The sequence below is a fragment of the Zootoca vivipara genome, chromosome 11 (genome assembly GCF_965207765.1).
Source record: "Zootoca vivipara chromosome 11, rZooViv2.hap1.1, whole genome shotgun sequence".
Lineage (NCBI taxonomy): Eukaryota > Metazoa > Chordata > Lepidosauria > Squamata > Lacertidae > Zootoca > Zootoca vivipara.
The window spans coordinates 51,388,507-51,415,398 of record NC_142594.1 but is presented as its reverse complement, the minus strand read 5'-3'; the positions used below and the strand labels follow the sequence as shown (position 1 = coordinate 51,415,398).

The following is a 26,892-nucleotide window of genomic DNA, read 5'->3' as shown; positions in this document are numbered from 1 at the left end:
CTTTTAAAAACAACCCCTAAAACAGACCACTTGCCAGATTACTTACATGGACACCACTTTCATGCTTAGAAATAATTTGCTTCCTTACCTCTATTGTTGTTCTCTTAAAGGTTCTCTTGGCTTTGCAGCTTTTATCCATTTCGGCATTCACACAATCAATCAATCTGTAGCTGAACTGGGTTCCACACGGTCACAAAACAAAAAGCCAGGAAAAAACACAAAATAAATAGCAAAAGAAGAGAAGAGAAGAATCCTTGGAAAAGACCCTGATGTTGGGAAAGATTGAGGGCACTAGGAGAAGGGGATGACAGAGGACAAGATGGTTGGACAGTGTTCTCGAAGCTACGAACATGAGTTTGACCAAATTGCGGGAGGCAGTGCAAGACAGGAGTGCCTGGCGTGCTATGGTCCATGGGGTCACGAAGAGTCGGACACGACTAAACGACTAAACAACAACAACAAATAGCAAAAACAGACAGACCTCAGTGTAGCACCCAGAACGGAAGTGTGGCACTCAAATTGGAAGTGTGGCACTCAAGAAGGAAGTTTGGCACTCAAGAAGGAAGTGTGGCACTCAAAACATGCACATTCGACTTCCAAAAAAAGTTCGCAAACCGGAACACTTACTACCATGTTTGCAGCATTCGGATTCCAAGTTGTTCGAGAACAAAGCTGTTCAAAAACCAAGGTACTACTGTATATACAACAAAAAACTGATCAATGCGAGCCATGCAACTCAAATTGGGTCTCCTTTACCTAAAATGTTCAAGCAATGTGAACTGAAGTCACTTCTGGGATCCTCTGGAATTAGGATCTTAAGCTTCATTAGTTTCATAGTAGACCTGCCCCACTGTCCGGAAACGTTTGAGTGATGGGCGAGTTCAGTCTTTGGGAACTCCAGTAGGAACTCGTTGACGTAATGGGTGAATTGGACCTTAATGGTGCAATCCACAGACTGCGTTAGCAGAGCAGCAGAACCACCAGTGCATCTGCAGCCCAAACACTCGCGGCGGCTATGATGGAGAGTGGGGAAGGAGGAAACTCCAGTCTGATCCTTGTGCCATGTCCTTCCCCGCCCTGCTCTCAAAACACCCCATAGCGGGGTTTTCCACTGGGCTCTGCCAACAACAAACACATAGATCCCTGGCTGGATCAGGCCAATGGCCCATCTAGTCCAGCATCCCATGGCTGGATGTGGAAGAGTGGTGGGAGCTTCCTGCCCAGGGATGACACAGGTGATGATTTGGACCTTGGATCATGGTGGTGGGACACTGGGGAGCAGTCTGGGGAAGGGACAAACTGGGAGGTGCTAGAAGCAGGGGAGTTGAGCCATTAAGGAGGGTCAGCAGACGGAGGGCCTTCCAGGACAGGGCTAGAGGCTGAGATTCGCAGTGTGAGCACAAACTCAGGTCGAGAGGATTCAGAGGTTGCCCCTGCTACTCAGCGGCAAGACAGTCCCAGTCCTGCAGGCACACCTTCCCCTCTGATACCTTGATCAGGGAGAGTCCTGCACGCTGCTGAGCAATAGGGTGGGCAGGTCCAGAGTCCACCCTCTCAACGCAGCCTTCGTCTTCTTGGGAGTGATACAGAGTGAGAGGCTAGAGGGGGAATGGCAGTGCCAGTGGTCAGTTTCAGCGACATCTCTGCTGAATTAAGACATACCAGACTCTGCTGTGTTGTCCTTTTCTGTTAATAAAAAGCTAGCCATGTTCTGTGCCTCCTGTGCTTCCCTGCCCTGTGGATGACTTGGGCTGGCCTGACAGCCCCCTGACACGTGGTCACAGTGGCCAACCTGAATCCTGTAGGAAATCTACAAGCACGACCAGTGCCCGGATTTACGTGAAAGCTAAACAAGCTATAGCATAGGGTCCCACTCTCTTAGGGGGGCCAAAAAAATATAAAGGAAAAAAACCCTGGGTGTACATTTCCAAAATATAAGTTAAAAAAATAAAATAAAACCTACATACAGCAACAGTGTTTTGTGTTGTGTAGGCTCCTAGGATGTAAGTCATGGGCCCCACCTGCTAGCCTGCTCCCTAAAATATCACTGGGTTGCTCATTTCTATATACAGGGTGCCTACATTCTGCATGGACTGGTTGCATGGCAACAAGTGCAAATGGCTTGAGATACCTATTAGGTCCATAAATTACCGTATAGCATATATTCAACACAAAAAACAGCAACAATTTGTTGTTGACAAAAGACAGCTGAACCTCTAAAGGGCCCCATTACCTTCAGGAGCTTAGGGCCTCATCAAACCTAAATCTGGCCCTGAGCACGACTCCAGCACAAGAGCATTCTCACCATCTTTTTATTTCCTGCAAATGGTAGTCTATTTGCTTTCTGTCTGGAATTTTGCTAGCTTAAGATAAGGATATGGGACGCGGGTGGCGCTGTGGGGTAAATCACAGAGCCTAGGGCTTGCCGATCAGAAGGTCGACGGTTCGAATCCCCACGACGGGGTGAGCTTCCGTTGTTCGGTCCCTGCTCCTGCCAACCTAGCAGTTCGAAAGCACAAAGTGCAAGTAGATAAATAGGTACCGCTCTGGCGGGAACATAAATGGCGTTCCCGTGCACTGCTCTGGTTCACCAGAAGCGGCTTAGTCATGCTGGCCACATGACCCGGAAGCTGTGTGCCGGCTCCCTTGGCCAGTAAAGCGAGATGAGCGCCGCAACCCCAGAGTCGTCCGTGACTGGACCTAACAGTCAGGTATACCTTTACATTTACCTTTAAGATAAGGATAGGCGGCAAAAATTCAGCAGAGACAGGATTTACCTGCACAAGGGTCCTGTGGCACTTGAGTCCTGCTTACAAGCTTGCCACAAACATCTGGTCAGCCACTGTAAAAACAGGACCCCTGACTGTCAAGTCCAGTCGCAGACGACTCTGGGGTTGCGGCGCTCATCTCGCTTTACTGGCCAAGGGAGCCGGCATACGGCTTCCGAATCATGTGGCCAGCATGACTAAGCCGCTTCTGGCGAACCAGAGCAGTGCACGGAAATGCTGTTTACCTTCCCGCCGGAAAAGTACCTATTTATCTACTTGCACTTCGTGCTTTCGAACTGCTAGGTTGGCAGGAGCAGGGACCGAGCAATAAGAGCTCACCCCGTCACAGGGATTCAAACCGCTGACCTTCCGATCGGCAAGCCCTAGGCTCTGTGGTTTGGACCACAGCACCACCTGCATCCTACATGGACTGCTGCCCTATTGTTCTCTCTCTGGACACGCAAGGTTGGCAGGTTTTCGAAACGATACGAAAACTTGCCTGACCTGCTTGGCCAGAGGCAGAAGTGGAAAATCTCGATCGGTGATCTCTGTCTTTCTTGAACCGCCTTCATCGCTCTGAGAAAAATGAAAGTGCTATCTGTCTGTAGCTCAAGAAGTTTCCTCTCCTCTGAATTTAAGCTAATCACCATAAAAATGAGATTCCTGAGGCTGAGGCTTCACCATGAATATATTCATCAGCTAGAAAATGGATCCTTGATTCTGCCTGCCCCCCCCCCCCGGCTTGGAAAATAATTTGAACGAGTTGGGTTGTAAGAATTTTTTTTTAAAAAATCCCTAGATAAAAAAATTGATCCTATCACTAGGAGGTGTTTTACATAATGCTGGCAACTGACTTGATTTAATTTTTTTCACCTTGCAATTTTCATAATTGTGTGTGTGTGTGTTTTAATTCCCGTTGTGCTTTATTTTGAGGTTCCCAATCTATTCCTGGTGCCAGAATATGATTCAGTATGAACTCCTGTCAAAACTATCTTTTACAACTGTCAGCAAACAAATCTAATATTCCAGAAAGCAATATTAACGCAGTGCTTCTGACTGTGTTCAGCTGAAGAAAATGAATTTTCGGCTAAACCCTATCTTGACAAAATCCTCCATTTAATCACTTGGGAGCAGAGCTGGAGGCTGGAAAATGCCAGGCGTCATTCAGACATTAAGTGCAGAAAAGGTGTGCACAGAATCACAAGGCAAAGAATTATTGAACCCGAATCAACTTGGTCCAAAAGCATCTGAAAAACATTTACTGTTTTTGCCGGTCAACAACAACAACAACAACAAATCCGTTTATTGTGAGGACCATGCCTGTACACAAATACAGTTTTTGCCGGTCAATGTTGTGTGGATTTTGTTTTTTTTATTGCCCCAATATATATTGCCCTTTGATAGATAATAGAAGAAAGCATACCCACCAACATTTCTCTGATGAAAATCAGGACGTCCTATTCCACAATAATAATAATTTTAACATTGCAACCTTTAGAAGACATCTGAAGGCAGCCCTGTATAGGGAAGATTTTTAATGTTTAATGTTTTATTAAGTTTTTATATATGTTGGAAGCCACCCAGAGTGGCTGGGGCAACCCAGTCAGAGGGGTGGAGTATAAATATTATTATTTATGACTATGACTATTGTTATTAAATATGACACCCCTATTTTCATTGGAGAAATGTTGGGTGGTATGATTGCAGGAGGTTGGACTATGAAGGCAGAGTATAGTCAGCACACAATGCTGGACTAGGTGGGTGTTTGGCCTGATCCTGCAAACCTTTCTTATGTGCTTATGAAATGTACCCACATAAAAAGCACATTATTATTATTATTATTATTATTATTATTATTATTATTATTATTTTAATCCGCCTTTTTCCCTGACAGGGACTTAAAGTCTACAGATAAGAACTGCCAAAAACATAGAAAAAACAATAATCAAAAACAATGATAGAATTAAAACCAGTGCTTTTTTCTTTAAAAAAATGTTTAGGGGTACTCACATTTTGACTGAAGAAAATCACCATTTTAGAGTTCAAATCGGGGAAAATAAATACAGTAAATGGACAAAAGTGCAAAGATTTACAACATGTTTAGGGGTATGTGTCCCCCTGCGTCCCCCTAGTGATTAAATCTATCTATTCATCTGCCTGCCTGTTTCTCTATCTAGTTGAGATTCCTAGATGACCCTTGGGGTCCCTTCCAACTCTATGCTTCTTTGAGTCTATATACCATACCAATAAATACCATAAAAACCGCATGGCACCAGCCCTTTCCTTAAAAGCAGCCAGTTCCCAAAAGCCTGTTAGAACAACAAGGGGGTAGTCAGCCTAGCTTCTCTAGGGAGGGAGTTCCAAAGTCTGGGAGCCACCACCAAGAAGACCCTCTCCCGTGCTCCTACCAAGCCTGCCTGTGAGGGTGGTGGGACCAAGAGAAGGGACTCCCACTAAGATCTCAAAATCCCGGCAGGTTCATATGAGGGAATGCTGTCTTTCAAATAGCTTGGGCCTAAGCCACCTTAGTCAGGAAGTGTGGACCAGGCGACTTCGCTTTGGAAATGGCGCTTGACAACTCCATCCCCACTCCTCAGTTGGAGTTGGAAGGAAGGGCAGAAAATGGCCTGTTAATAGGCTCAGTAGCAATATCTGTTTGGCCCCTGCCCGACTGTTCACAAGTTGAAATTCTTCCCTCCCCGAGAATGCAAGACCCTGGACCTTGCAAGGGTTAGGCTAGAGGACTCTGGGGGTCGCTTCCAACTCCACGATTCTATGGTTCTGTGATTCTTGACACGTTGCATCATGTTTGCAACTGTGACTACTTCTGCGTTAGCAACTTCTGTGCCGTTAAGCAATCATTCAACCCTGAATTCAGATTCCTGTGGGTGATCTGATATTCCCAACGGGAGGAGGTCAGCAAGGGAATTGGCAATCAATTTAGCTGAACGTCTCTTGATACTATTAGTTTGCTTTCAGAGAAATCAGTCAGGGGGAAACTTCAATATATCAGTGAGCGGAAGAAAACAATAACCTCCCACCCCCTTGCCTTCATTATCCAAATGACCGCAGTTATTCAGTACAGCTTGTTCAAAAGCAAAGGCAGATCAATGTTTGAAAGGAAGATTCTCGTTTTTATTTTTTTTAATGATGGCACAACTCTGTCGGGAGCAGGAGAGTGTGTTCTGATTTATGGTGAGTTCGCTAAACAGAACTTTAAGTTTCTCCTTCTTTCTCCTTTTTTAACCCCTGTAAACAGATCTTAACTCAAAGGGTCTGTTCTATTTTTTATCACAATTTATAAATTTATTTTCACACACTTTAACAAGTTACAGGTAGGTAGCCGTGTTGGTCTGATGCAGTCAAAATAAAAATAAAAAATCCTTCCAGTAGCACCTTAGAGACCAACCAAGTTTGTCATAGGTATGAGCTTTCGTGTGCAAGCACACTTCTTCAGATACACTGAAACAGAAGTCACCAGACCCTTATGTATAGTCAGAGGGTGGGGGGTGATGGGAATGGGTGATGGGTTGATAGGAGTGGTAAACCTGTTGATGACTGTTAACGACTGTTAATGACTGCAATTGGTCTTGCGGGGGGGGAGCAAGGGCTGAGGTGCTAAAGAAAGCTTGATCATGTATAATGAGATAAGAATCCTATGTCTCTGTTCATACAGGTCTCTCCATGGTTTTAAGCTTGGTAATGAGTTGCAATTCAGCAACTTCTCTTTCCAGTCTGTTTCTGAAATTTTTCTGTAATAGGACAGCTGATTTGAGATCTTGTATAGAATGTCCTAGGAGATTGAAGTGTTCTCCTACTGGTTTCTCTGTCTTGTGATTCCTGATGTCAGATTTATGTCCATTTATCCTTTGGCGTAGGGTTGGACAAATCCGCTTCTGGCAAACCAGAGCAGCACACGGAAACGCCTTTTACCTTCCCGCTGGAGCCTATTTATCTACTTGCACTTTGACGTGCTTTCAAATTGCTAGGTTGGCAGGAGCTGGGACTGAAAAACGGGAGCTCACCCCGTTGCGAGGATTCAAACTGCCGACCTTCTGATCGGCAAGCCCTAGGCTCTGTGGTTTAACCCACAGCGCCACCCGCGTCCCCACTACTACTACTACTACTAATAATAATAATAATAATAATGTCATTGTTTGTTGTTGAAATCCAATTACTTTCCTTAATCTGATTTCATTTCTGGTTCTTCCTGTCAGGAAATGTTTACCGAGAATGCATGGGGAACGGGACCTGGGCCTCCAAGGCCAACTACTCCCAGTGCGAGCCGATTCTGGTTGAAGAGGTCTGTATCTCTCTGAGCTTTCCACATTCTTGTTGCATGAAGCTTGTCAGTTTTTGAAAAACCGGCAAGCTCCCTGTCCTCTCCAACTTGGGTTCCCCCTTTGCAACGCCTCAGGGGCAATTTCATACCTTGGAAACATTGGTGGTCTCCACTCTGAAGCCACCTGAAGGTATCACTATGCTTCTCTTCCTTGCAAGTACAATGACCCCTCCTGCTCACAGTATGGAATACACTCTCCCTCTTTGTGGCCGTAGCTCAGTGACATAGAGCATCAGTTCTGCACTCAGAAGGTCCCAGGTTCAATTCCCAGGTAGGGCTGTGAAGGTGTCCTTTTTATTTGTCTTAATGGACCAGCCTCCACTGGTGACGGTGACGATGGCTTCTCCAGCCTGGAGCCCTCCAGATATTCTGGTCTATCAAGCGGACAGTAGCAAGAGCTCAATGAAGAATCTCAGTCAGCTCCCTTCAAGGGTTACTTTGATTTTCTAACACAGATTTTTCTCCCCACCCCTTATCACAAATGTTCATATTGCACAGCTTGAAGCATGATGAATAAAAACTAACTCCTCTTGGGATAAAAATTGTCCAGACTCATAAATAAGAACTAGTGAAGCTGTACGCCGGCTCCCTCGGCCAATAACGCGATATGAGCGCCGCAACCCCAGAGTCGGTCACAAATGGACCTAATGGTCAGGGGTCCCTTTACCTTTTACTACTGATATTACTACTACTACTACTACTACTACTACTATTGATTCAAAAGCTTTACTCACAAAACTTGTTCCAAAAACAGACACAAAACAATCAATGATACATCCAAATAGTTGTATAAATCATACACTTGTCAAAGCATAGGTTTAGCTTCTTAAAAACATAACATAGCTATGATCAAGGCTAAAAACAAACCTCTGTCTCTTTCCTAGCCTGCATTCTAGCCTAAGCCTATGTTCTCCTGAAGAGAGACCATTATTGCATCCTTTGTTCTCTGTGGTTTTCGGAGAAAGACAGCTCCCTTCAAGATGGAGATTTGTGACTGAATAACCACTCACATGATCTAAAGTTAAACATCACATAAGCGAGCAGAGCAGAAGAACACCCTAAGTTTATTAGCACCCCATTAGATGCTCAGAGAGCTCTCTAGTTTAGCTCAATGGAAATTTCCAACTTCAAACCCTTAGCAAGACGCATAGAGAGCATATACAGAGTTATTTCCATTTCAGTGTACAATTAAACAGTTAGACTTAACACCCCTCACACGACTTTCTGCCACTCTTGGCATCAGGGGGGGGGGGAACATGGGGGAGCTATGCCCAAATAGCTTCCCTTCACAGGGCTAGTCATATCTGATCAGTTTATATTCAATACTTTCTGTCATGGGAGCACTGAAGGTTCTCTCCAGCAGTCAGGAGCAGAAACATTCCCAGAAGTCCCCCTCGGTGCTTGAAAGGCATTAAGATATTTGTCTGGTAGTTCCTCATTGGTTTGCCAAAGTGCTTTATAAATATCAAAGCAGAGGAATATTCCCAAGTGCCTGCTCAGATCTCAAATGAGAAAGAGAGGCAGGGAGGGAGGCTGGGTTTATGACCAAATACTTCCTCGTAATTCCAGTTTTGATTAAAGCTCTGATTTAGCCTGCTTCCAATGACCTTTTTCCTGCCGCTTGTTGTTATTCATTTTTTAATCTCCATGGATGGAATATATTATTTTCTAGGCTGACCAGATGCAACCAGCCCATTTCAAAATGCTAAAAGAGCAGGGGGGGGTTCCCCCACCTTCCTCTCCAAACTGGGCTGAATACATAGGAGCCGACTCCTAGGGGTCAAGGTCCCTTCAGCTCCCCCCAATAAAATATTTGAGGACCCCCTCCAAAATTAATGGGGATTGCTGTTCAAATGTTATGTGCATGCCTCATCTTGTTGTGGGGCATGACTTACCTGCCCCCCCAAAAAAACCATTTTATTCAAGTTGGCACCCTGGATGAATACAGTATTAACTGTTGAAGTCTCTGGTGAGCCAGACTAGAGCCACATTCACACCATACACTATGATACTACCTACTTTAAACCATCATGGCTTCCCTCCCCCAAAGGATCCTGGGAACTGTAGTTTGCTAAGGAAGGGTGTGGAGAGTTGTTTGGAGATCCCCATTCCCCTCACAGAGCTACAGTTCCCTGTGAAGAGGGATTGACAACTCTCAGCAACCCTTGACAGACTACAGCTCCCAGGACACTTTGGGAGGGGGACCAGTGGTCAAGGATGATGGAAGTTGGAGTCCAGAAACAGCTGGAGACCCGAGTTTAAGAAACACTGGTATAACGCGATGCAATCTTTCAGTTGGCCAAGCTATGTGAGGTGATTTGCTTGCCTAAAAGCGTAGGCAGGTTACCACTTTCTCAACTGATTCGCCATATCTTAATGTGAAGGTGAAGAACCTCTGACCTTCAAGACCTTCAGCAGTAAACGGCAACTCATATCATCTCAGGCCATTGGTCATGCTTGCTGGGACTTCTTCTTCCTTTGGCGATCACTTGTAGCCGAGTAAGATTGACTTCCATAAACACGGTTTTAACAATGAGTCCGTAAGTGACTGTGGAGGCCAATTCTGGATCCACACGTCCTTCCACAGTGGAGACATTGGTTTCCAGGTGGGAGTTGATTATGGTGAGGGTTTGCCAAGCGTGCCTTCCTCTTAGCACATTTCTCCCTTTCGTCCTCAGTTTGAATGTCTTCAAAGCCCATGACACCTTTGGTAAAGGCTGTTCTCCAACTGGAGCACTCGCAGGCCAATGTTCCCCAGTTGTCAGTGTTTATGCTACATTTTTTTAGATTTGCCTTGAGACAGCCTTTAAACCTCTTTTGTTGACCAGCAGCATTACGCTTTCCATTTTTATGTTTGTAATAGAGTACAGTAGTACCTCTACTTACGAATTTAATGCGTTCCGAACGCATATTTGTAAGTCGAAAAAAATTGTAAGTCGAATCCCATAGGAATGCATTGGGAGAAAAAATTCGTAAGTCGAAGCAACCCTATCTAAACCGCATCCAAGATGGCGGACGGAGCTCCATTCGTAAGTAGAAACATTCATAAGTAGAGTTATTCGTAAGTAGAGGTACCACTGTAGTTGCTTTGGAAGACGATCATCAGGCATCCGCACAACATGACCAGTCCAACAAAGTGGATGTTGAAGAATCATTGCTTCAACATTGATGATCTTTGCTTCTTCCAGTACACTGGTATTAGTTCGCCTGTCTTCCCAAGTGAGTCCAGCAATCTTTTAAGGGCCATAGGAGGGGCCACCCTGCCTTGATTCAGGTCCATAGATTCAGGCTGCTTTGCTCATGAGACCTCTCTTTCTGTTTTCTCACCCCCAGACGAAGCCTGCTCTTTATTACCAAGTTGCCATGATCATAAACTATGTGGGGCACTGCATTTCTGTAGGGGCGCTCATCATCGCCTTCCTGCTCTTCCTGTGCTTGAGGTGAGTAATCGGCCCTGGCTGTGCAGCTTGCAGACATGTTAGCAAACTCCCTTAGCAAACTCTTTTCAACTGCAGGCAGACTCTGCAGCTACTGTGGGAAGAGAGAAAGAAAAGGGGCTATATATTTTGCAACTCTGCAACCCCACTGCACAAGCCTAGACATTAATATTAAGTAGAAAAAAATTCCTTCAAAAAGTATCCCCCTTGGCTAACAGAAGACCATGCAAAACCCATCTCAAGTAAGATCATTACAGCTCGCCATTCCAAAGTCGTTGCCTTGTTGCCTTCACCTTGAAGGACTTCCAGGTCTGGTGAACAACAGGAGTTAAGGATGGGGGGGGGGGAATGTTATTCTGTTCCCATTTGAAGATGAACAAGAAAGAAGATTCCACCTAAACATTAGGAAGAACTTCCTGACAGTAAGAGCTGTTCGGCAGTGGAATTTGCTGCCAAGAAGTGTGGTGGAGTCTCCTTCTTTGGAGGTCTTTAAGCAGAGGCTTGACAGGCATATGTCAAGAATGCTTTGATGGTGTTTCCTGCTTGGCAGGGGGTTGGACTCTATGATTCTATGATTCTAACCTATTGAATTCTCACTTTCTGCAACAATGCACAGCCACCCTCCAAAAATTTGCACTTTTCTGAATTTTGCAATGCACTACCTCTTCAGCCAGGAATTTGGCTTGCTGACTTCTTATAGCCCCTTTAAATGTATTTGCAGGAGGGTGAGGTCTATTGATTTGTGGTTTTTGTTCTTGTTTTCATTACACATTTTGCCTTTTTATATTGTCTTTTATGTTGTGAACCACCCTGAGATCTGCAGATGAAGGCTGGTGTTCAAATTTGATAAAAGAATAATAATAAAAAAATACTCCAGTCAGGTAATGTGCACAAAAATGCATTTAATGGGGCATAATGTGCATGCATTAATAGGAATTAATTGCAAATGCATTTTATTAGGGAAAGCTCCTTTGCAAAATGGGCACATCAGGCAGTACCGCAAACAAAAAATGTGCACATTCAGAGAAATTTGCACCAAAATGCTGGTGCGTTTTCATGAGGAATATATATGTGAAAATGTGAAGCAATGAACTAAAGGCTAGAAAACTGAGAAACCAAGAGAATGCAATTTCACTCAAACCTGTCCTCTGGCTTCCTGCGAGAAGAACTGGAGTGGGGGAAGGGGGTGAGTGCCAAATATCTTCATCCCTCTTTCTGTCTCCTGAGTCACTTTGTCTGCTGATCTGCGGGGCAACAATAGCAGCTGCTCTGCCAACTGCTGATGAAGTAGAAAGAGACGAGTAAATGCGATTGCAAAAAGGAAAAAAAGCAGATTGAAAAGTGGGGGGGGGCTCCTGCAGAGAAGCTCTTTCTCAGTGATCCTTCGTGCGCCGTAATATCCCTGGGGCGGGATATGAACCGCCGGGGTGCTGCTGTCCTTGCAGAAAACATGACTCTTTTTCACACACAGGGGCAGCAGCCAGGTTAGGACCTCGTTCTGCCCAGGTGGTTAGCAGATGCCCTTTCATTCATCATCCTGCCAAGTCAAGGGAGGAACAACCAGCCAATTCAGCAGCAAAGGTTTCTGGCTAAGCAGGGCAGGCAATGGCTGTGTGTGTCTGGAAGAAAGATAAAATCATCAGATAAGTGTGGGGAATCTCAGGCCCGTACTGGGCCCCGACGGAGCAGGTGGTTCCACTAAATTGCGAACCACCTGAAAGAGTCTCCTGCTGCTGTTTTCCACAGATGCAATAGAGGCGGTGAAGAAGGTCTTCTTCACCGTCGTTATCGCCACTTGGTAGGCTTGACGTTGAGCTCTAACCCATGTCCGTCAGATTCAGAATGAGTTTTCCGCCACCACCAGCTCTATAGCCGTCTCAGCGATTGTTTCATTGCCCTCAACTCCGGGGAAAACCATGGGGCTGTCCGGGCTCCATGCAATCAGAGAGGGCACTTCGGAGCCAGACAGTCGATAGCCCTGGTTAACTCCACATTCCAGCGGGCCACCAGGGAATCAGCTGAAAGGCCATCAACGTGGGATAAAGCATCCCCTACCATTCTTTGGAAACCATGTGGATCCATTAAGTAGCGGGGGCGGACCATGAAGTGACTCCTAATACAACTGAGTTACACTGGTGGCATAATGACAAGTGAGATGGGCAACAAAATCTGCAGCAGGTTTTCTCCCTCCTTCAAGGATGCTTAAGGAATTCTGCTCCCATTTTTTGTTTCCTGGCAGACTCGAAATTCTGTGGCTGCTGAATATTCTCAGTCCTCATTGGGCTCTTGGGGGTTTCTCCACCATCCCCGCTTTGGGATTGTTTGTCTGTTTGTTTGTTTGCAAACATCAGCATTCCCCAAGCATGCTAGCCCCTACCTTTTATTTCTCACTGCCCCCGTTTGGCTCTGTTTCTACTGGCACACACCACCTGTGTTTTGCAATTAGAAGGAGCAATGCTAGTATCGCTGTTGGGTATGGATGTCTGTTCGGAAAGCTAATGCTTTGCGCAACCATGTTGAGCTTGTTCTGGGGGACGCAGGGGTTTCTCAAAACAATAGCAGTCAGGGTGGGCAAAGATCCCTAAAAGATTGGAGCGAGTTGCAACCGGTCAAAGTAGGGTGACAGTGTTGTCTCGTATAAGGCAGATTTATATGTTCATACAAAGCTGAGCTCCCCCTCCCTTGCTGGAAGAATTCCTGCTTGCTGGGTGAGGAATTCAGACTTACAACAGCTGTTGCAGGCTGCAGATGAAGAGCTTTAATAAATAAATAAATCCCTGTATTTGACAGCTCTCGCAGCAAGGGCAAACTTGTACATAGAAAGGTAGAAAGTTCTCTGGAAGGTTAAAAGTACACGGGGCAAGTTTTGACGAGGATTTTTTTTGCATAGGAGGGTTAAAGGTTCATCCTGGGAACCTGGAGATTAAAAATAAGAAACCGTCCCATTTTTCTGTGGTTTTTTTTATGTGCACTGTTTAGAAATGCAAATAAATGGAGTTCTATAGAATTGTCGGAAGGAAGGAAGGAAGGAAGGAAGGAAGGAAGGAAGGAAGGAAGGAAGGAAGGAAAAAGGGAGGGAGGGAGGGAGGGGAAAGGGAGGGAGGGAGGGCTGGAACACTCTTAGAGTTGGAGCACTGGAAAATATTAGAGAGCAGAACTGGGCACTGTAGGAAGAAGGAACTCAGAAAATACTATGAAGGGAAACAAAAGCTGAATTGAGGGATAAAAATTATTAAGTATTAGCTTGGTTAGGGAAACAGTCTATAATAGTTCTAGATGACTACATTTATTTCTCTTTGTTTTTAAAATTTTGCTCTTATGGGTAACGGGCTCCAACTGTAAAATTATGGTTTTTTAACTCTAAAATCATTTCTTCGGTATCTGTTTATCTTGTTGTTTTGCTAAATATAAAAGCACAATTTGTGGGGGTGGGGTGGGGGAGATGTTTTGAAGTCCCACTGTAGACCTTGCAGCTAAGTACCAGACTTCTCTAGCCAGTATTGGGATTGGGTTGGGCCGTTTAAAGTCCAGCATGTTCGCAGGCAGTTCATTCAACTTCCTGCCTTTTCATCCTAAACTCTCTAGCAGAAGTCATGTTCCCAAATACTTTCTTTTCCAGGTGCTTTTGATGCCCCTGAGCAGCAGGAAATGTGCAAAATACCTACCGGTTACCAATTCCTGTTGGGAACATGTGTGTTCCCTGGCTCAAGGAAAACTGCAAAGCTGTTCCTTTTGGAGTTGGTTTCATCCCAATCCTTAAACCATCGCAACACTTCAGCCCAAATGTTAGCCTGTTCTCAACAGCGAATGGCTTTATCCTACAAATGTATTACCACACCATCAGGGCTGTCTCTAGGCCTGAGCTGGGTGGCGCAAGGTGCCAGGGCGCCTGGCCACCAGGGGCGTGGAAGGGGCGCCGAACGGCTGGTGTCTGGGAGTAGCAGCTGCCGGCGCCCCCCAGCCCCCACGGCGGCAGTTGCATGCGGCCATTGAGCTTCCTACACTCTAGGCGGGAGTCTCGCTGGTTCTGCCTCATGGAGGAAGTTCAATGGCCACGCGTTACTGCCACGTCCCGGAGCAGCCGCTGGAAGGAGGCGTCAAGGAGGGGCCGGTCCAGGGTGGGAGGCCGAGTAGCCCCCTCTGCGGGAGGTGGGCTCTGCGCTTGGAAAAAATCCTTGAGACTTCGTTCTGTCATCCTCAAATTCAGTGTTCCCTACAGAGCTCCTAATATTGATTCTGGCTCTGAGGAATCCGTACCACCTTTCGCCAGCTTCATGTGTGCCAAAGACTTTTCTGCCTTTTGGGGTCTCTCTTTAACAAAATCCATTTGAGCTTTGCACCATATAACGAAATCTACAATCTAATCCAGGCATCCCCAAACTGCGGCCCTCCAGATGTTTTGGCCTACAACTCCCATGATCCCTAGCTAACAGGACCAGTGGTCAGGGATGATGGGAATTGTAGTCCAAAACATCTGGAGGGCCGAAGTTTGGGGATTCCTGATCTAATCTGTTTCAGCATCATGTCTTTCCCCTGTAAAGCAGAGCAAACTGTACAAAAAGGAATCCGCTAGTTTCTTGAAAGGTTATCAGGAGTACCTTGCTGCAAAGATTAGCAAGGTGGGCATATTACACGGGGGGACTCAGCTACATTAGTCAAGAAACAGCATTTTGAATGTGTTATAAGCATGCAACACCAGATGGCGCCAGAGAGCAAAACAAAATTCTAAGCAGTTTTCCATAGCGGTTTTTTCCCCTTGTGTTATAACAATTTAATTTGTGGCTTATTTATAGTGGGGGTGGGGTTTCCTGTGTGTAGATCTACCCAGGATCAGAGCATGCCTGGTAAGGTGCAGTCGCAAGGGAATCTCGGGTGTTCAGTGCTTTGTTTATAATCATAGAATTGTAGCATTGGAAATGACCTATGACGTGATTTATTCCAACCCCCTGCAATTTATATCCTGCCTCTCAAATGTAGTTTATCTCTCTCTCTTTTTTGGTTACAATATTTATTGATATTGCAAAACACAGGTGCAAATAATTTCCGCAACTGTTCCTTCTCACTCAGAAAAACATGTACAAACATACATATATTATTCAATAAATCAGCATATGCCAGCTCTTTTAAAAAATCCAGCTTATCCTTGGTCCTGTAGCTCCAACTTGTAATGGCAGCATATGATTTTAACATGACAGAAGTTTACATGCAGTGGACATGCAGTGAAGTTAAATGTTGGGAGATAAAGGACAGATAAAACACTTCTTCATGCAGCATGTAGTTCATCTATGGAACTCACTGCCACAGGAGGCAGCGATCAACACCAGCTTGGATGGCTTTGAAAAGGTTTAGACAAATTCATTGAGGAAGAAGCTACCAATGGCTACTAGTCATGCTGCCTATACTCGGCCTCCATGGTAGGAAGCAGTAATGCTTTTGAATAACAGTTGCTGGAAACTGCAGAAGAGGAGAGGGTTCCTGTGCTCAGGTAGGTCCTGCCTGAAGGTTTTGCACAGGTGGCTGCTGTGAGAACAGGATGCTGGACTAGATGAGCCAATGGCCAGATCAGAGGCACTGGATCATGGGAGCTGAGCTGTTTTGGGCCACCTCAATATTTTGGGGGAGCAATCCCAGCCTCCCCCTGCATGGCCAGATTTAGGTTTGATGACGCAACCCATATCCTTATCTTAAGCTAGCAAAATTCCCCCAGAGACAGAAAGCAAACAGACTGGAAATAAAAAGATGGTGAGAGTGTTCTTGTGCTGGAGTCGTGCTTAGGGCCGGATTACTGAAGGTAATGGGGCCCTTTATATGTCCAGCTGTCCTTTGTCAACAACAAATTGTCACTGTTTTTTGTGTTGAATATATGCTATATGGTAATTTATGGACCTGTTGCTGTATGTAGGTTTTAAATTATTTCTCTTTTATCTTATATTTTGGAAATGTACCAGGGTTTTTTTTTCCTTTATTTTTTTGGGTGGTCCCCAGGAGAGTGGGGCCCTAAGCTATAGCTTGTTTAGCTTATATGTAAATTTGGCACTGCCCCCATGTGTGGGGCACACCCCACACCCCACTGCAATTACTCATTTTAATGATCTGGGTCATTGCCAGAACAGAGTCATTTGGGCAGGCGCTGGAGTGTTATGTACTGAGCTGAATCATAGAACAATAGGATCCAGAATCAGCAGTCTGATTGGTCCGCAGGAGCCACCCAATCCAACTCCAGGTGGAAGTGAATCCGCAAGCTGATTGGCCTGCAGGAGCAGCCAATCGGGCAGCTGGCAGAAGTGAATCCGCAACCTGATTGGCCTGCAGGAGCAGCCAATCAGGCTGCTGGCAGAAGTCAATCCACAAACTGATTGGCCCACAGGTGTAGCCCTGAAGTAGCCAATCACACACAAGCCCATTGTGTAAATAATGTATATAAGCAGATGGTTTGGGGAATATATTTCAGGGAGCAATGTATTTCGGAGTTGCGCTGAGATATGGGTGGGCTTGACCTGCCCCTTTGAGCACTTTCCCTTCCCCTTGATTTCGAAGGGAGGAGGGAGAGATGTATGTGTTTGACCCACTTCCCAGTGGAAAATCAGCAGAGCGTAGAAGTGCTGGGCTTTTCCCGATTTGCACTCACTGCTTTTTAATGAGAGATGCTTGAGGAATGCATCTCAAATGGATTTTGATAATGGGTTTGTGAAATCCAGGGCACTTGAGTTGTGTCTCATGCGGAATTGCTTCTTGTGTCAAGGACCCACTTCCGTCCTAGTGGCTTATTTAAGCGCCAAGATTTATTTATTTATTTTTAAGGCTGGGAAGTATGCACACCAAAAATATGTAATTAAGACCCCCCAAAATGCACAATTGCTCAGTTTGCACTCAGGTTCTTCCATGTGGTTTAGTCGTTCAGTCGTGTCTGACTCTTTGTGACCTCATGGACCAGAGCACGCCAGGCACTCCTGCCTTCCACTGCAGTTTGGTCAAACTCATGTTCGTAGCTTCGAGAACACTGTCCAGCCATCTCGTCCTCTGTCGTCCCCTTCTCCTTCTGCCCTCCATCCTTCCCAACATTAAGGTCTTTTCCAGGGAGTCTTCTCTTCTCATGAGGTGGCCAAAGTATTGGAGCCTCAGCTTCAGGATCTGTCCTTCCAGTGAGCACTCAGGGCTGATTTCCTTCAGAATGGATAGGTTTGATCTTCTTGCAGTCCATGGGACTCTCCAGAACCATAATTCATTAGCATCAATTCTTCGGTGATCAGCCTTCTTTATGGTCCAGCTCTCACTTCCATACATCACTCCCCTTTCTCCATTCACCATTCACTGCATTAAGCATTCCAAGGTGTGGCTGTGGATCTTAGGGAGAGTGGTTGATTGTCCAGAACTGGTGGTTGTAAGTTTATCTTGTCTAAATTCTCAGTTGGGAATAATCTTTCTTCATTCCCCCCCAGTTCTGCTGCTACTGTCTTACGATGGCTGCTGTTAAAAGGACTGGGAAGGAATTTCCCTGCATTGGCAGGTTTCGCCTTCCGAGTAGCAAAATGTCACAACTTTGGTGGTTATAGGCCTTGGGCGGAATCCTTTAGTCTATCTTCCCTAAATGGGGGGAGGGGTGTAAAGCGGTGACACCCCCTCCTGTGGTGGCGATCCCAGGGTTCCCCATTAAAGGGGTTGTGTTGAGGGGAGTCATACGCTGGCCATACGCTGAAAGGTTGTCAGTGCACTCCCCTATGTTTTGGTGAAATGGGGGGCAGGCTCTCTGCTTAAACATACGGGTTCCAGAGCCAATCCAATCCCCAGACAGATTGGTTAACCCTGATGTGCCCCAGATCCCCAGGATAAACTCCCAGTCCCTAAGCCAAGGCATAGCTGCCAAGTACCCCGTTTTCTCCGGGAAACCCCCGTTTTTACTTACCTTTTCCCGGTGGTCCCCCGTATCACTTCGTCTCCCGTTTTTCTCCGTTATTTTCTCCTGCCGGCGGCCATTTTTTTCCTTTCTGATTTGCCCTTCTATGGGCACCAAAAATGGCCGCCGCCGGCTTCAAAAGTCGCATCTACGCATGTCCAGAAGTGCATAGACGCTACCTCCGGTGTTGGCGGCGGCCATTTTTGGTGCCCATAGATGGGCGGAGCGACACCGGAAGTTGCGCCAACGCACTTCCTGACATGCGTAGAAGCGACTTTCGAAGCCGGCGGCGGCCATTTTGGGTGCCCATAGAAGGGCAAAGCGACACCGGAAGTTACGTCGACACAACTTCCGGTGTCACACGGCTGCCGGTCCCGGATTCTGCAGTCCGGGACTTGGAAGGTAAGAGCCAAGGTGTTCCTACATCTTAAAGTTTAAAAGAGTTGTGGCCAATTTTAATCCCATAACACGTTGTCATGAGTCATTATTCCATCCGGGTGTCGCCTGGGGTCAGGGGGTCTCCGCATGGGCACGCAATTACTCGCCCACAGAGGAAGATGCTTGTTGCCTTTGTGTGCAAGTTCTTGTTCTCAGTTTGCCTTCTTCTTCTTCTCATCCCCTGGCCAGTAACTTACACAGCAGCAAAGGAGTTTCGGCCTCTCGTGCTGGGCCATCTTTACCCAGCCCTGAAACTGACCCAGGTTCGAATCCTCGCACCAGTTTCTGTCACTCAGCTTAAGCTACTTCACACAGTGTTGTTATGAGGATTAAATGGAAGAAGAGAACTGCAGGTCCCCTCGAGCTTCTCGGAGGAAAGGAGATATATATTAATGAAGATGTTGGCGATAAATTAACCCACAAAACTCATTTGGTGATATTGGGCCAGTCACTCTCCCTCCACCGCACCTACCTCACAGGGTTGATGTAAAGAGAAAAGGAAGAAAGGACAATTAAAATTAGCCTGAGCTCCTCAAGGTACAAATGACAAAAAAACAACAAAGTTAAAGAATTACTCTTACAATGCAAGGTAAATCTTCTGAGGTATAGCAGTGAAGTATTTCTCCGCTTTTATATCACAAGAAAAGAAACGGAGAAGGAATTGGAAGTTATTGGAGGGAAACACCTATGTAGTGGTGATATTTAACTAATTAACGATTTAATTTCTTAGAGCCACACACCTTCCATTAATATATATGTGTGTGCTCTGGGAGGACCAGAGCAGAACATATTAAAAACAATCTAACAAAGAAAATGATCCAATAAAACCAACGGCAGCAGAACAAAGCACAACAACTTTGCTTCAGAGCCAGCCTAAATAATTCAGTCGAAGTTTTTAAAAGGTCTGGGGAAATGAAAAAGAAAAAGAAAAATGCATTCAAACTTGCGAGAGTAAAAGTGTGTCTATATATTAGAATTGCTAGATGAAATGTTTGAACTAGAGGGGAGGCTAGTCTAGCCTTTGTAACACATGGGGCAATGAGCCTCTTGGGCTTGCTGATCAGACGGTCGGCGGTTCGAATCCCCGCGACGGGGTGGGCTCCCATTGCTCTGTCCCAGCTCCTGCCAACCTAGCAGTTCGGAAGCACTCTGCGGCAGGAAGGTACCGCTGCGGCGGGAAGGTAAATGGTGCTTCTGTGCACACTGGTTTCTGTCACGGTGTTCTGTTGCACCAGAAACGGTTTAGTCATGCTGGCCACATGACACAGAAAGCTGAGATGAGCACCGCAACCCCATAGTTGCCTTTGACTGGACTTAACCGTCCAGGGACGCGCGTGGCGCTGTGGGTTAAACCACAGAGTCTAGGGCCTGCTGGTCAGAAGGTCGGCGGTTCGAATCCCTGCAACGGGGTGAGCTCCCGTTGTTCGGTCCCAGCTCCTGCCAACCTAGCAGTTCGAAAGTACGTCAAAGTGCAAGTAGATAAATAGTTACCGCTACAGGGGGAAGGTAAACAGCGTTTCCGTGTGCTGCTCTGGTTTGCCAGAAGCGGCTTAGTCATGCTGGCCACATGACCTGGAAGCTGTATGCTGGCTCCCTCGGCCAATAACACGAGATGAGCGCCGCAACCCCAGAGTCAGTCACGACTGGACCTAATGGTCAGGGGTCCCTTTACTTTTACCTTTAGCCATCTTTACATTTTACCTCTTTTTATCTATGGCTTGCCTTATCATTCCACTTTTTCTTTTCACCTTGATGCAATATTTCTCTGTGTTTGTGTGTGTGTGTGTGTGTGTGTGTGTGTGTGTGTGTGTGTGTGTTTGTGTGGCATTCCTTGATCTCGATTTGGCACCCAGACATATTATTTTTCAGCCAAGGGCAGCGAACATGACAGTTTTCACCTTTGCTGCAGCTTTCGGTGCAAATCATGTTTTCAATTTGTTTTTTTAAAAAATAAAATCCAGTGCATCCGAAGATGCAGGGAGCTTTTTTAAAATAATAATAAAAACCCCCACCTTCTCTCCTGTTGGATAATTTTGCAAAACCTAATTGGAATGAAACTTTGGAATGCCCCCAGGCCGTGCTGTTGGAAACACACACAGAGAGGCACACACAAATGTGTGTGCGCATGTGCACAGTCAGAGAGCTGCAGAAGCCCTTGGAATATAATTTTTGAGCTCCAGTACACGGTGGGTGTTGAAAAGGCCTTCGATATTGTGGAGAGTGGAAGTTCAGGGAAATAATATCTCCGAGCCATTCTCCACCTCATTAAGACACTGATTTGACGCTCTTTATGCAAAATGTTTAGCAACTGGAAAATGAGGAATGAAGCTGCCTTGCACAAGCCATTAATTCTGAAGCGGTTTCACAGTGGTCTTCTTAAAGTGCAGACAATTATTCCGGAGCCAACGGTTTGCAGATTGCAGCCTATCCCAGCAATTCTTTATTTGCGTATAGTGGTACCTCAGGTTAAGAACTTAGTTCATTCTGGAGGTCCGTTCTTAACCTGAAACTGTTCTTAACCTGAGGTACCACTTCAGCTAATGGGGCCTCCTGCTGTCACCGGGCCGCCGCTGTGCGATTTCTGTTCTCATCCTGAAGCAGAGTTCTTAACCAGAGGTTCTATTTCTGGGTTAGTGGAGTCTGTAACCTGAAGCATCTGTAACCTGAAGCGTCTGTAACCCAAGGTACCACTGTACTGCAAGAGAGCTGCTAGCATGCCATAAAAAATTAACAAATCAAAATTTTCCTGTGAGGCCGAAAACTTCCCATCACAAAGGAATGTTCTGACATATTTATATTAAGCCTGGCTCATTTGTCTCTTTGTTTATGAAACTTACATTTATTGTTATTGTTATAATTAATTTCATTTCTACGCCACTTGATATTTTAAAAGGGGGAAAAATTCACAGTGGTTTACAACACATTAAAACACCACATTAAACAATCCAGAAGAAGAATTAAAATTCAAGCTTCAAGGAAAATATTTCAGATCCTTCTCTAAGCGACATTTTGCTTTCCCCATATTATTTGCCTACTTGATTTATAGAGCTGCTCCACAGCAAAAGTACTCTAGGAAGGCAGTGGGGTGTAGTGGTTAGAGTGCCAGACTAGGACCTGAGAGACCAGGGTTCAAATTCCCACTCAGTCATGAAGCTCCCTGGGTGACCTTGGAGTCATTCGCAGCCCCTTAACCTACCTCACAGGCATAACTGCCAAGTACCCCGTTTTCTCCGGGAAAACCCTGGTGGTCCCCCGTATCACTTTGTCTCCCGTTTTTCTCCGTTATTTTCTCCTGCTGGCGGCCTTTTTTTTTCTTTCCGATTTGCCCTTCTATGGGCACAAAAATGGCCACCGCCGGCTTCAAAAGTCGCATCTACGCATGTCCGGAAGTGCATTGACGCGACTTCCGGTGTCGGCGGCCATTTTTGGTGCCCATAGATGGGCGGAGCAACACCAGAAGTTGTGTCGACGCACTTCCTGACATGCGTACAAGCGACTTTCGAAGCCGGCGGCAGCCATTTTTGGTGCCCATAGAAGGGCAAAGCGACACCGGAAGTTACGTCGATGCAACTTCCGGTGTCACACGGCTGCCGGTCCCGGATTCTGCAGTCCGGGACTTGGAAGGTAAGCTCACAGGGTCGTTGTAAGGATAAACTGAGGAGGGAACAGAGACCACGGACTCCTTGGAGCAAAAGGTAGGATAGAAAGGCAATAAAAAGCTTTTTATAAAAGCCCTTATGAAAACTACCAACAGCATTTTAATGCATATTCCTCCTAATAGCCCCATGTATGTTTTGCAATGTGTATGAATTTTTGCATCATGTGCACATTACAGCAAAGCAGTTCCCGCTAACATACTGCATTTCGTATGTTATTTTCACTAATACATTCATTTTCTATGGACACTTTTCCCTAAAAGATGTGCTTTTAAAGAAAAAAACTTTGGCTGCAGAACTGCATTGCAAAATTCAGAGATGTGGGAATTCCCCAGAATAGCTGTGTTTCAGTTCTTATACTGTTACAGAAACTGCGAATTGGGTTGGTTCGCCTTTCTCCCCCAATATATCTCTTGTTCCGTCAGCACAATGATTTCTCTTTCCACCGTGGAATGCTCTTCCTCCTATGCCCCCCTCAGATCGGATCTAGGGGTTCCCTGAACCCTCTGGGACAGATTTGGGTAGGGTGTAGGGCATGCGCAGGAAGAGAAGGTAAAATCCAGGTGTGCAAGTGGAAGTCCTTGCAATGATGAGACACATAGCTGCCAAGTCTCCCGTATTCCCCGGGAAACCCCCATTTTTCCAGCTGTTCCCAGCCGAAAAAAAACGGATTTTTTTTGTTTTTTCCCGGTTTATTCTGGTGCGGCGGCCATTTTGGAACTGGGCGGAGCATACTCAGAAGCGACTTTTGATGCTGCTCTGCCCAGTTCCAAAACGGCTGCAGCGCGACTTCTGGCGCGACGGCCATTTTGGAACAGGGCAGAGCAGTATCAAAAGTCGCTTCTGAGCATGCTCCGCCCAGTTCTAAAATGGTGGCAGCGCTACTTCCGGTCTGCTACTTAGAATCATAGAATCATAGAGTTGGAAGAGACCACAAGGGCCATCCAGTCCAACCCCCTGCCAAGCAGGAAACACCATCAAAGCATTCCTGACAGATGGCTGTCAAGCCTCTGCTTAAAGACCTCCAAAGAAGGAGACTCCACCACACTCCTTGGCAGCAAATTCCACTGCCGAACAGCTCTTACTGTCAGGAAGTTCTTCCTAATGTTTAGGTGGAATTTTCTTTCTTGTAGTTTGAATCCGTTGCTCCTTGTCCGCTTCTCTGGAGCAGCAGAAAACAACCTTTCTCCCTCCTCTATATGACATCCTTTTATATATTTGAACATGGTTATCATATCACCCCTTAACCTTCTCTTCTCCAGGCTAAACATACCCAGCTCCCTAAGCCGTTCCTCATAAGGCATCGTTTCCAGGCCTTTGACCATTTTGGTTGCCCTCTTCTGGACACGTTCCAGCTTATCAGTATCCTTCTTGAACTGTGGTGCCCAGAACTGGACACAGTACTCCAGGTGAGGTCTGACCAGAGCAGAATACAGTGGTACTATTACTTCCCTTGATCTAGATGCTATACTCCTATTGATGCAGCCCAGAATTGCATTGGCTTTTTTAGCTGCTGCATCACACTGCTGACTCATGTCAAGTTTGTGGTCTACCAAGACTCCTAGATCCTTTTCACATGTACTGCTCTCAAGCCAGGTGTCTCCCATCCTGTATTTGTGCCTTTCATTTTTTTTGCCCAAGTGTAGTACTTTACATTTCTCCTTGTTAAAATTCATCTTGTTTGCTTTGGCCCAGTTGTCTAATCTGTTAAGGTCATTCTACTTCCGGTCCAGTCCCTTATTTCTCAGGCAGGGACTTGGCAGGTATGATGAGACATGGCAGTCAAGTATTATCCTACTCCCAGGATCTCCAACAATTCTGGATTTACGTATAAGCTAAACAAGCGATAGCTTAGGGCCCCACTCTCTTGGGGCCCCCCCAAAAAAATATAAAGGGAAAGAAACTGGATGTATGTTTCCAAAATATAAGATAAAAAAAAAACCTACACATAGCAACAGTGTTTGTGTGTTGTGTAGGCTCCTATGATGTAAGTCATGGGCCCCGCCTGCTAGCCTGCTCCCTAAAATATCACTGGTTTGCTCATTTCTATATATAGGGTGCCTACATTCCGCAAGCACTGGTTGTAACAATTACTTTGATAAAATACATATTTAGCTATGTGCAAATGGCTTTAGATGCCTATTAAGTCCATAAATTACCATACAGTGGTACCTCGGTTTGCGACCGCAATCCGTTCCGCGGAGGCGATCACTTCCCGAATCGGTCGCTCACCGAAGGCACGCTTCTGCGCATGCGCAAAGCGCCAATAGAGCACGTCTGCGTATCCGAGCACCGCAGAACCCGGATGTAAACACTTCCGGGTCCGCGGTGGTCAGAAACCGAAGCGGTCGCTCCCCGAGGCGGTCGCAAACCGAGGTTTGACTGTATAGCATATATTCCACACACAAAAACAGCGGCAATTTGTTGTTACAGGTAGGTAGCTGTGTTGGTCTGCTGTAGTAGAAACAAAATTTTAAAAATCCCTTCCAGTAGCACCTTAGAGACCAACTAAGTTTGTCATTGGCATGAGCTTTTGTGTGCATGCAATGCACAATGAGCTTTGGTAGCTGAAGAAGTGTGCATGCACACAAAAGCTCACACCAATGACAAACTTAGTTGGTCTCTAAGGTGCTACTGGAAGGAATTTTTTAAATTTGTTGTTGACAAAGGTCAGCTGGACATATAAAGGGCCCTTCATTACCTTCATTACCAGCTGACAAAGGTCAGCTGGACATATAAAGGGCCCCATTACCTTCAGTAGCTTAGGGCCTCATCAAACCTAAATCCGGCCCAATCTCCAACCAGGGGTTCCACCAGAGAGATGGAATTTCACCCCGGTCAAAATGATTCGCAGAACCCCACTTGGACATGAAGCCTCAATCCCAGTCTCTGTTGAGAAAGCCACTCAACCAGGGACAGAGAACAGATCGGTCCAGATTCCTCCCTAGAATTTCTTCCTTCCAGAAGAATTTAGAAGAAGGAAAGATTTGGAATCCTTGCTGAGCTGCTGCAAATCACTCTGAGATCTACCAGTAGATCCCAGTCTATTACCCCCCCCCCCAAAAAAAAAATCTTGACATTGGAATGCAGGGGAGTGAGTGTGAAAATTCTGCATTCTCCTTGCCTTTGCCTCTTTAGGAGCATCCGATGCCTTCGGAATATTATCCACTGGAATCTGATCACCACCTTTATCCTGAGGAATGTGATGTGGTTCTTGCTGCAGATGATAGATCACGACATCCACGAAAACAATGAGGTACTAAAATAATAATCATAATCATAATCATAATCATAATAATAGAATTAAGGATCTTGCAGTGCAGGGATTACAGACCAACCAAAGCAGTAGGAATTGAAAAGCAATTCCTTCCTGCGTTAGAGGCTGTGTTTGCTATGCAATCCATCCTGGGTTACAGTGTTTCAGGCTGACTTGGGGGGGGGGTGATGCTCTATTGTGCAAAAGGGCAGGAGTTGGGCACAGCTCTGCCACCAGAGGGATGCTTGTAAGCTGGGCGGGCTGGAGCACTAATGGTGCACGGATGCTGAAAACTCCATGCTCAAAAGAAGGGGGGAAACTGCTGCATTCAGGCACAGCGAATTCAAAGTGGTAGGCTGGATGGGGGCCCGGTAGTTGAATGCTGGCAAGACAAAGGCCTTGCGGGCAGGTGGTTCCTAGGTCTTCAGCTGGGATAGCTCGGTTGGTAGAACGTGAGAGTCTTAATCTCAGGGTAGTGGGTTCAAGTCCCACATTGGGCAAAAGACTCCTGCATTGCTGGGGGTTGGGCTAGATGGGAATCACGACCCCTTCCAACTCTACAGTATTGTGGTTCAATGAAACCTCCCCCCCCCAAAAAAGCCACCCTTTTTGGAACAGGGTGGTGCTCACCTTTACAGAGCAGGTGTGACATCTGGGGGTACACCTGGGTCCCTTGTAATAATAATAATAATAATAATAATAATAATAATAATAATAATAAATAATAATTTATTATTTATATCCCGCCTGTCTGGCTGGGTTCCCCGAGCCACTCTGGGCAGCTCCCAACAGAATATCAACAACACAATAAAACAGCAAACATTAAAAACTTCCCTAAACAGGGCTGCCTTCAGGTGTCTTCTAAAAGTCAGATAGTGGTTTATTTCCTTGACATCTGATGGGAGGGCGTTCCACAGGGCGGGTGCCACTACCGAGAAGGCCCTCTGCCTGGTTCCCTGTAACCTCACTTCTCACAGGGAGGAAACTGCCAGAAGGTCCTTGAAGCTGGACCTCAGTGTCTGGGCTGGATGATGGGGGTGGGGGCGCTCCTTCAGGTATACTGTGCCAAGGCTGTTTAGGGCTTTCAAGGTCAGCACCAAC

General features: G+C 45.9%; 1 protein-coding gene across 2 annotated transcripts in view; it reads left to right on the top strand.

Annotated features, from left to right (window-relative positions):
* CRHR2 (corticotropin releasing hormone receptor 2) overlaps positions 1–26,892 on the top strand; it is a 176,087-nt gene that overhangs the window by 109,814 nt on the left and 39,381 nt on the right. For both annotated transcript variants that reach the window (XM_088653749.1, XM_088653750.1), the window contains 3 exons: positions 6,986–7,071; positions 10,444–10,550; positions 25,674–25,791. In XM_088653749.1, coding sequence (XP_088509875.1) covers positions 6,986–7,071; positions 10,444–10,550; positions 25,674–25,791 — 311 coding nt within the window. The remainder of the gene's footprint in view (positions 1–6,985; positions 7,072–10,443; positions 10,551–25,673; positions 25,792–26,892) is intronic.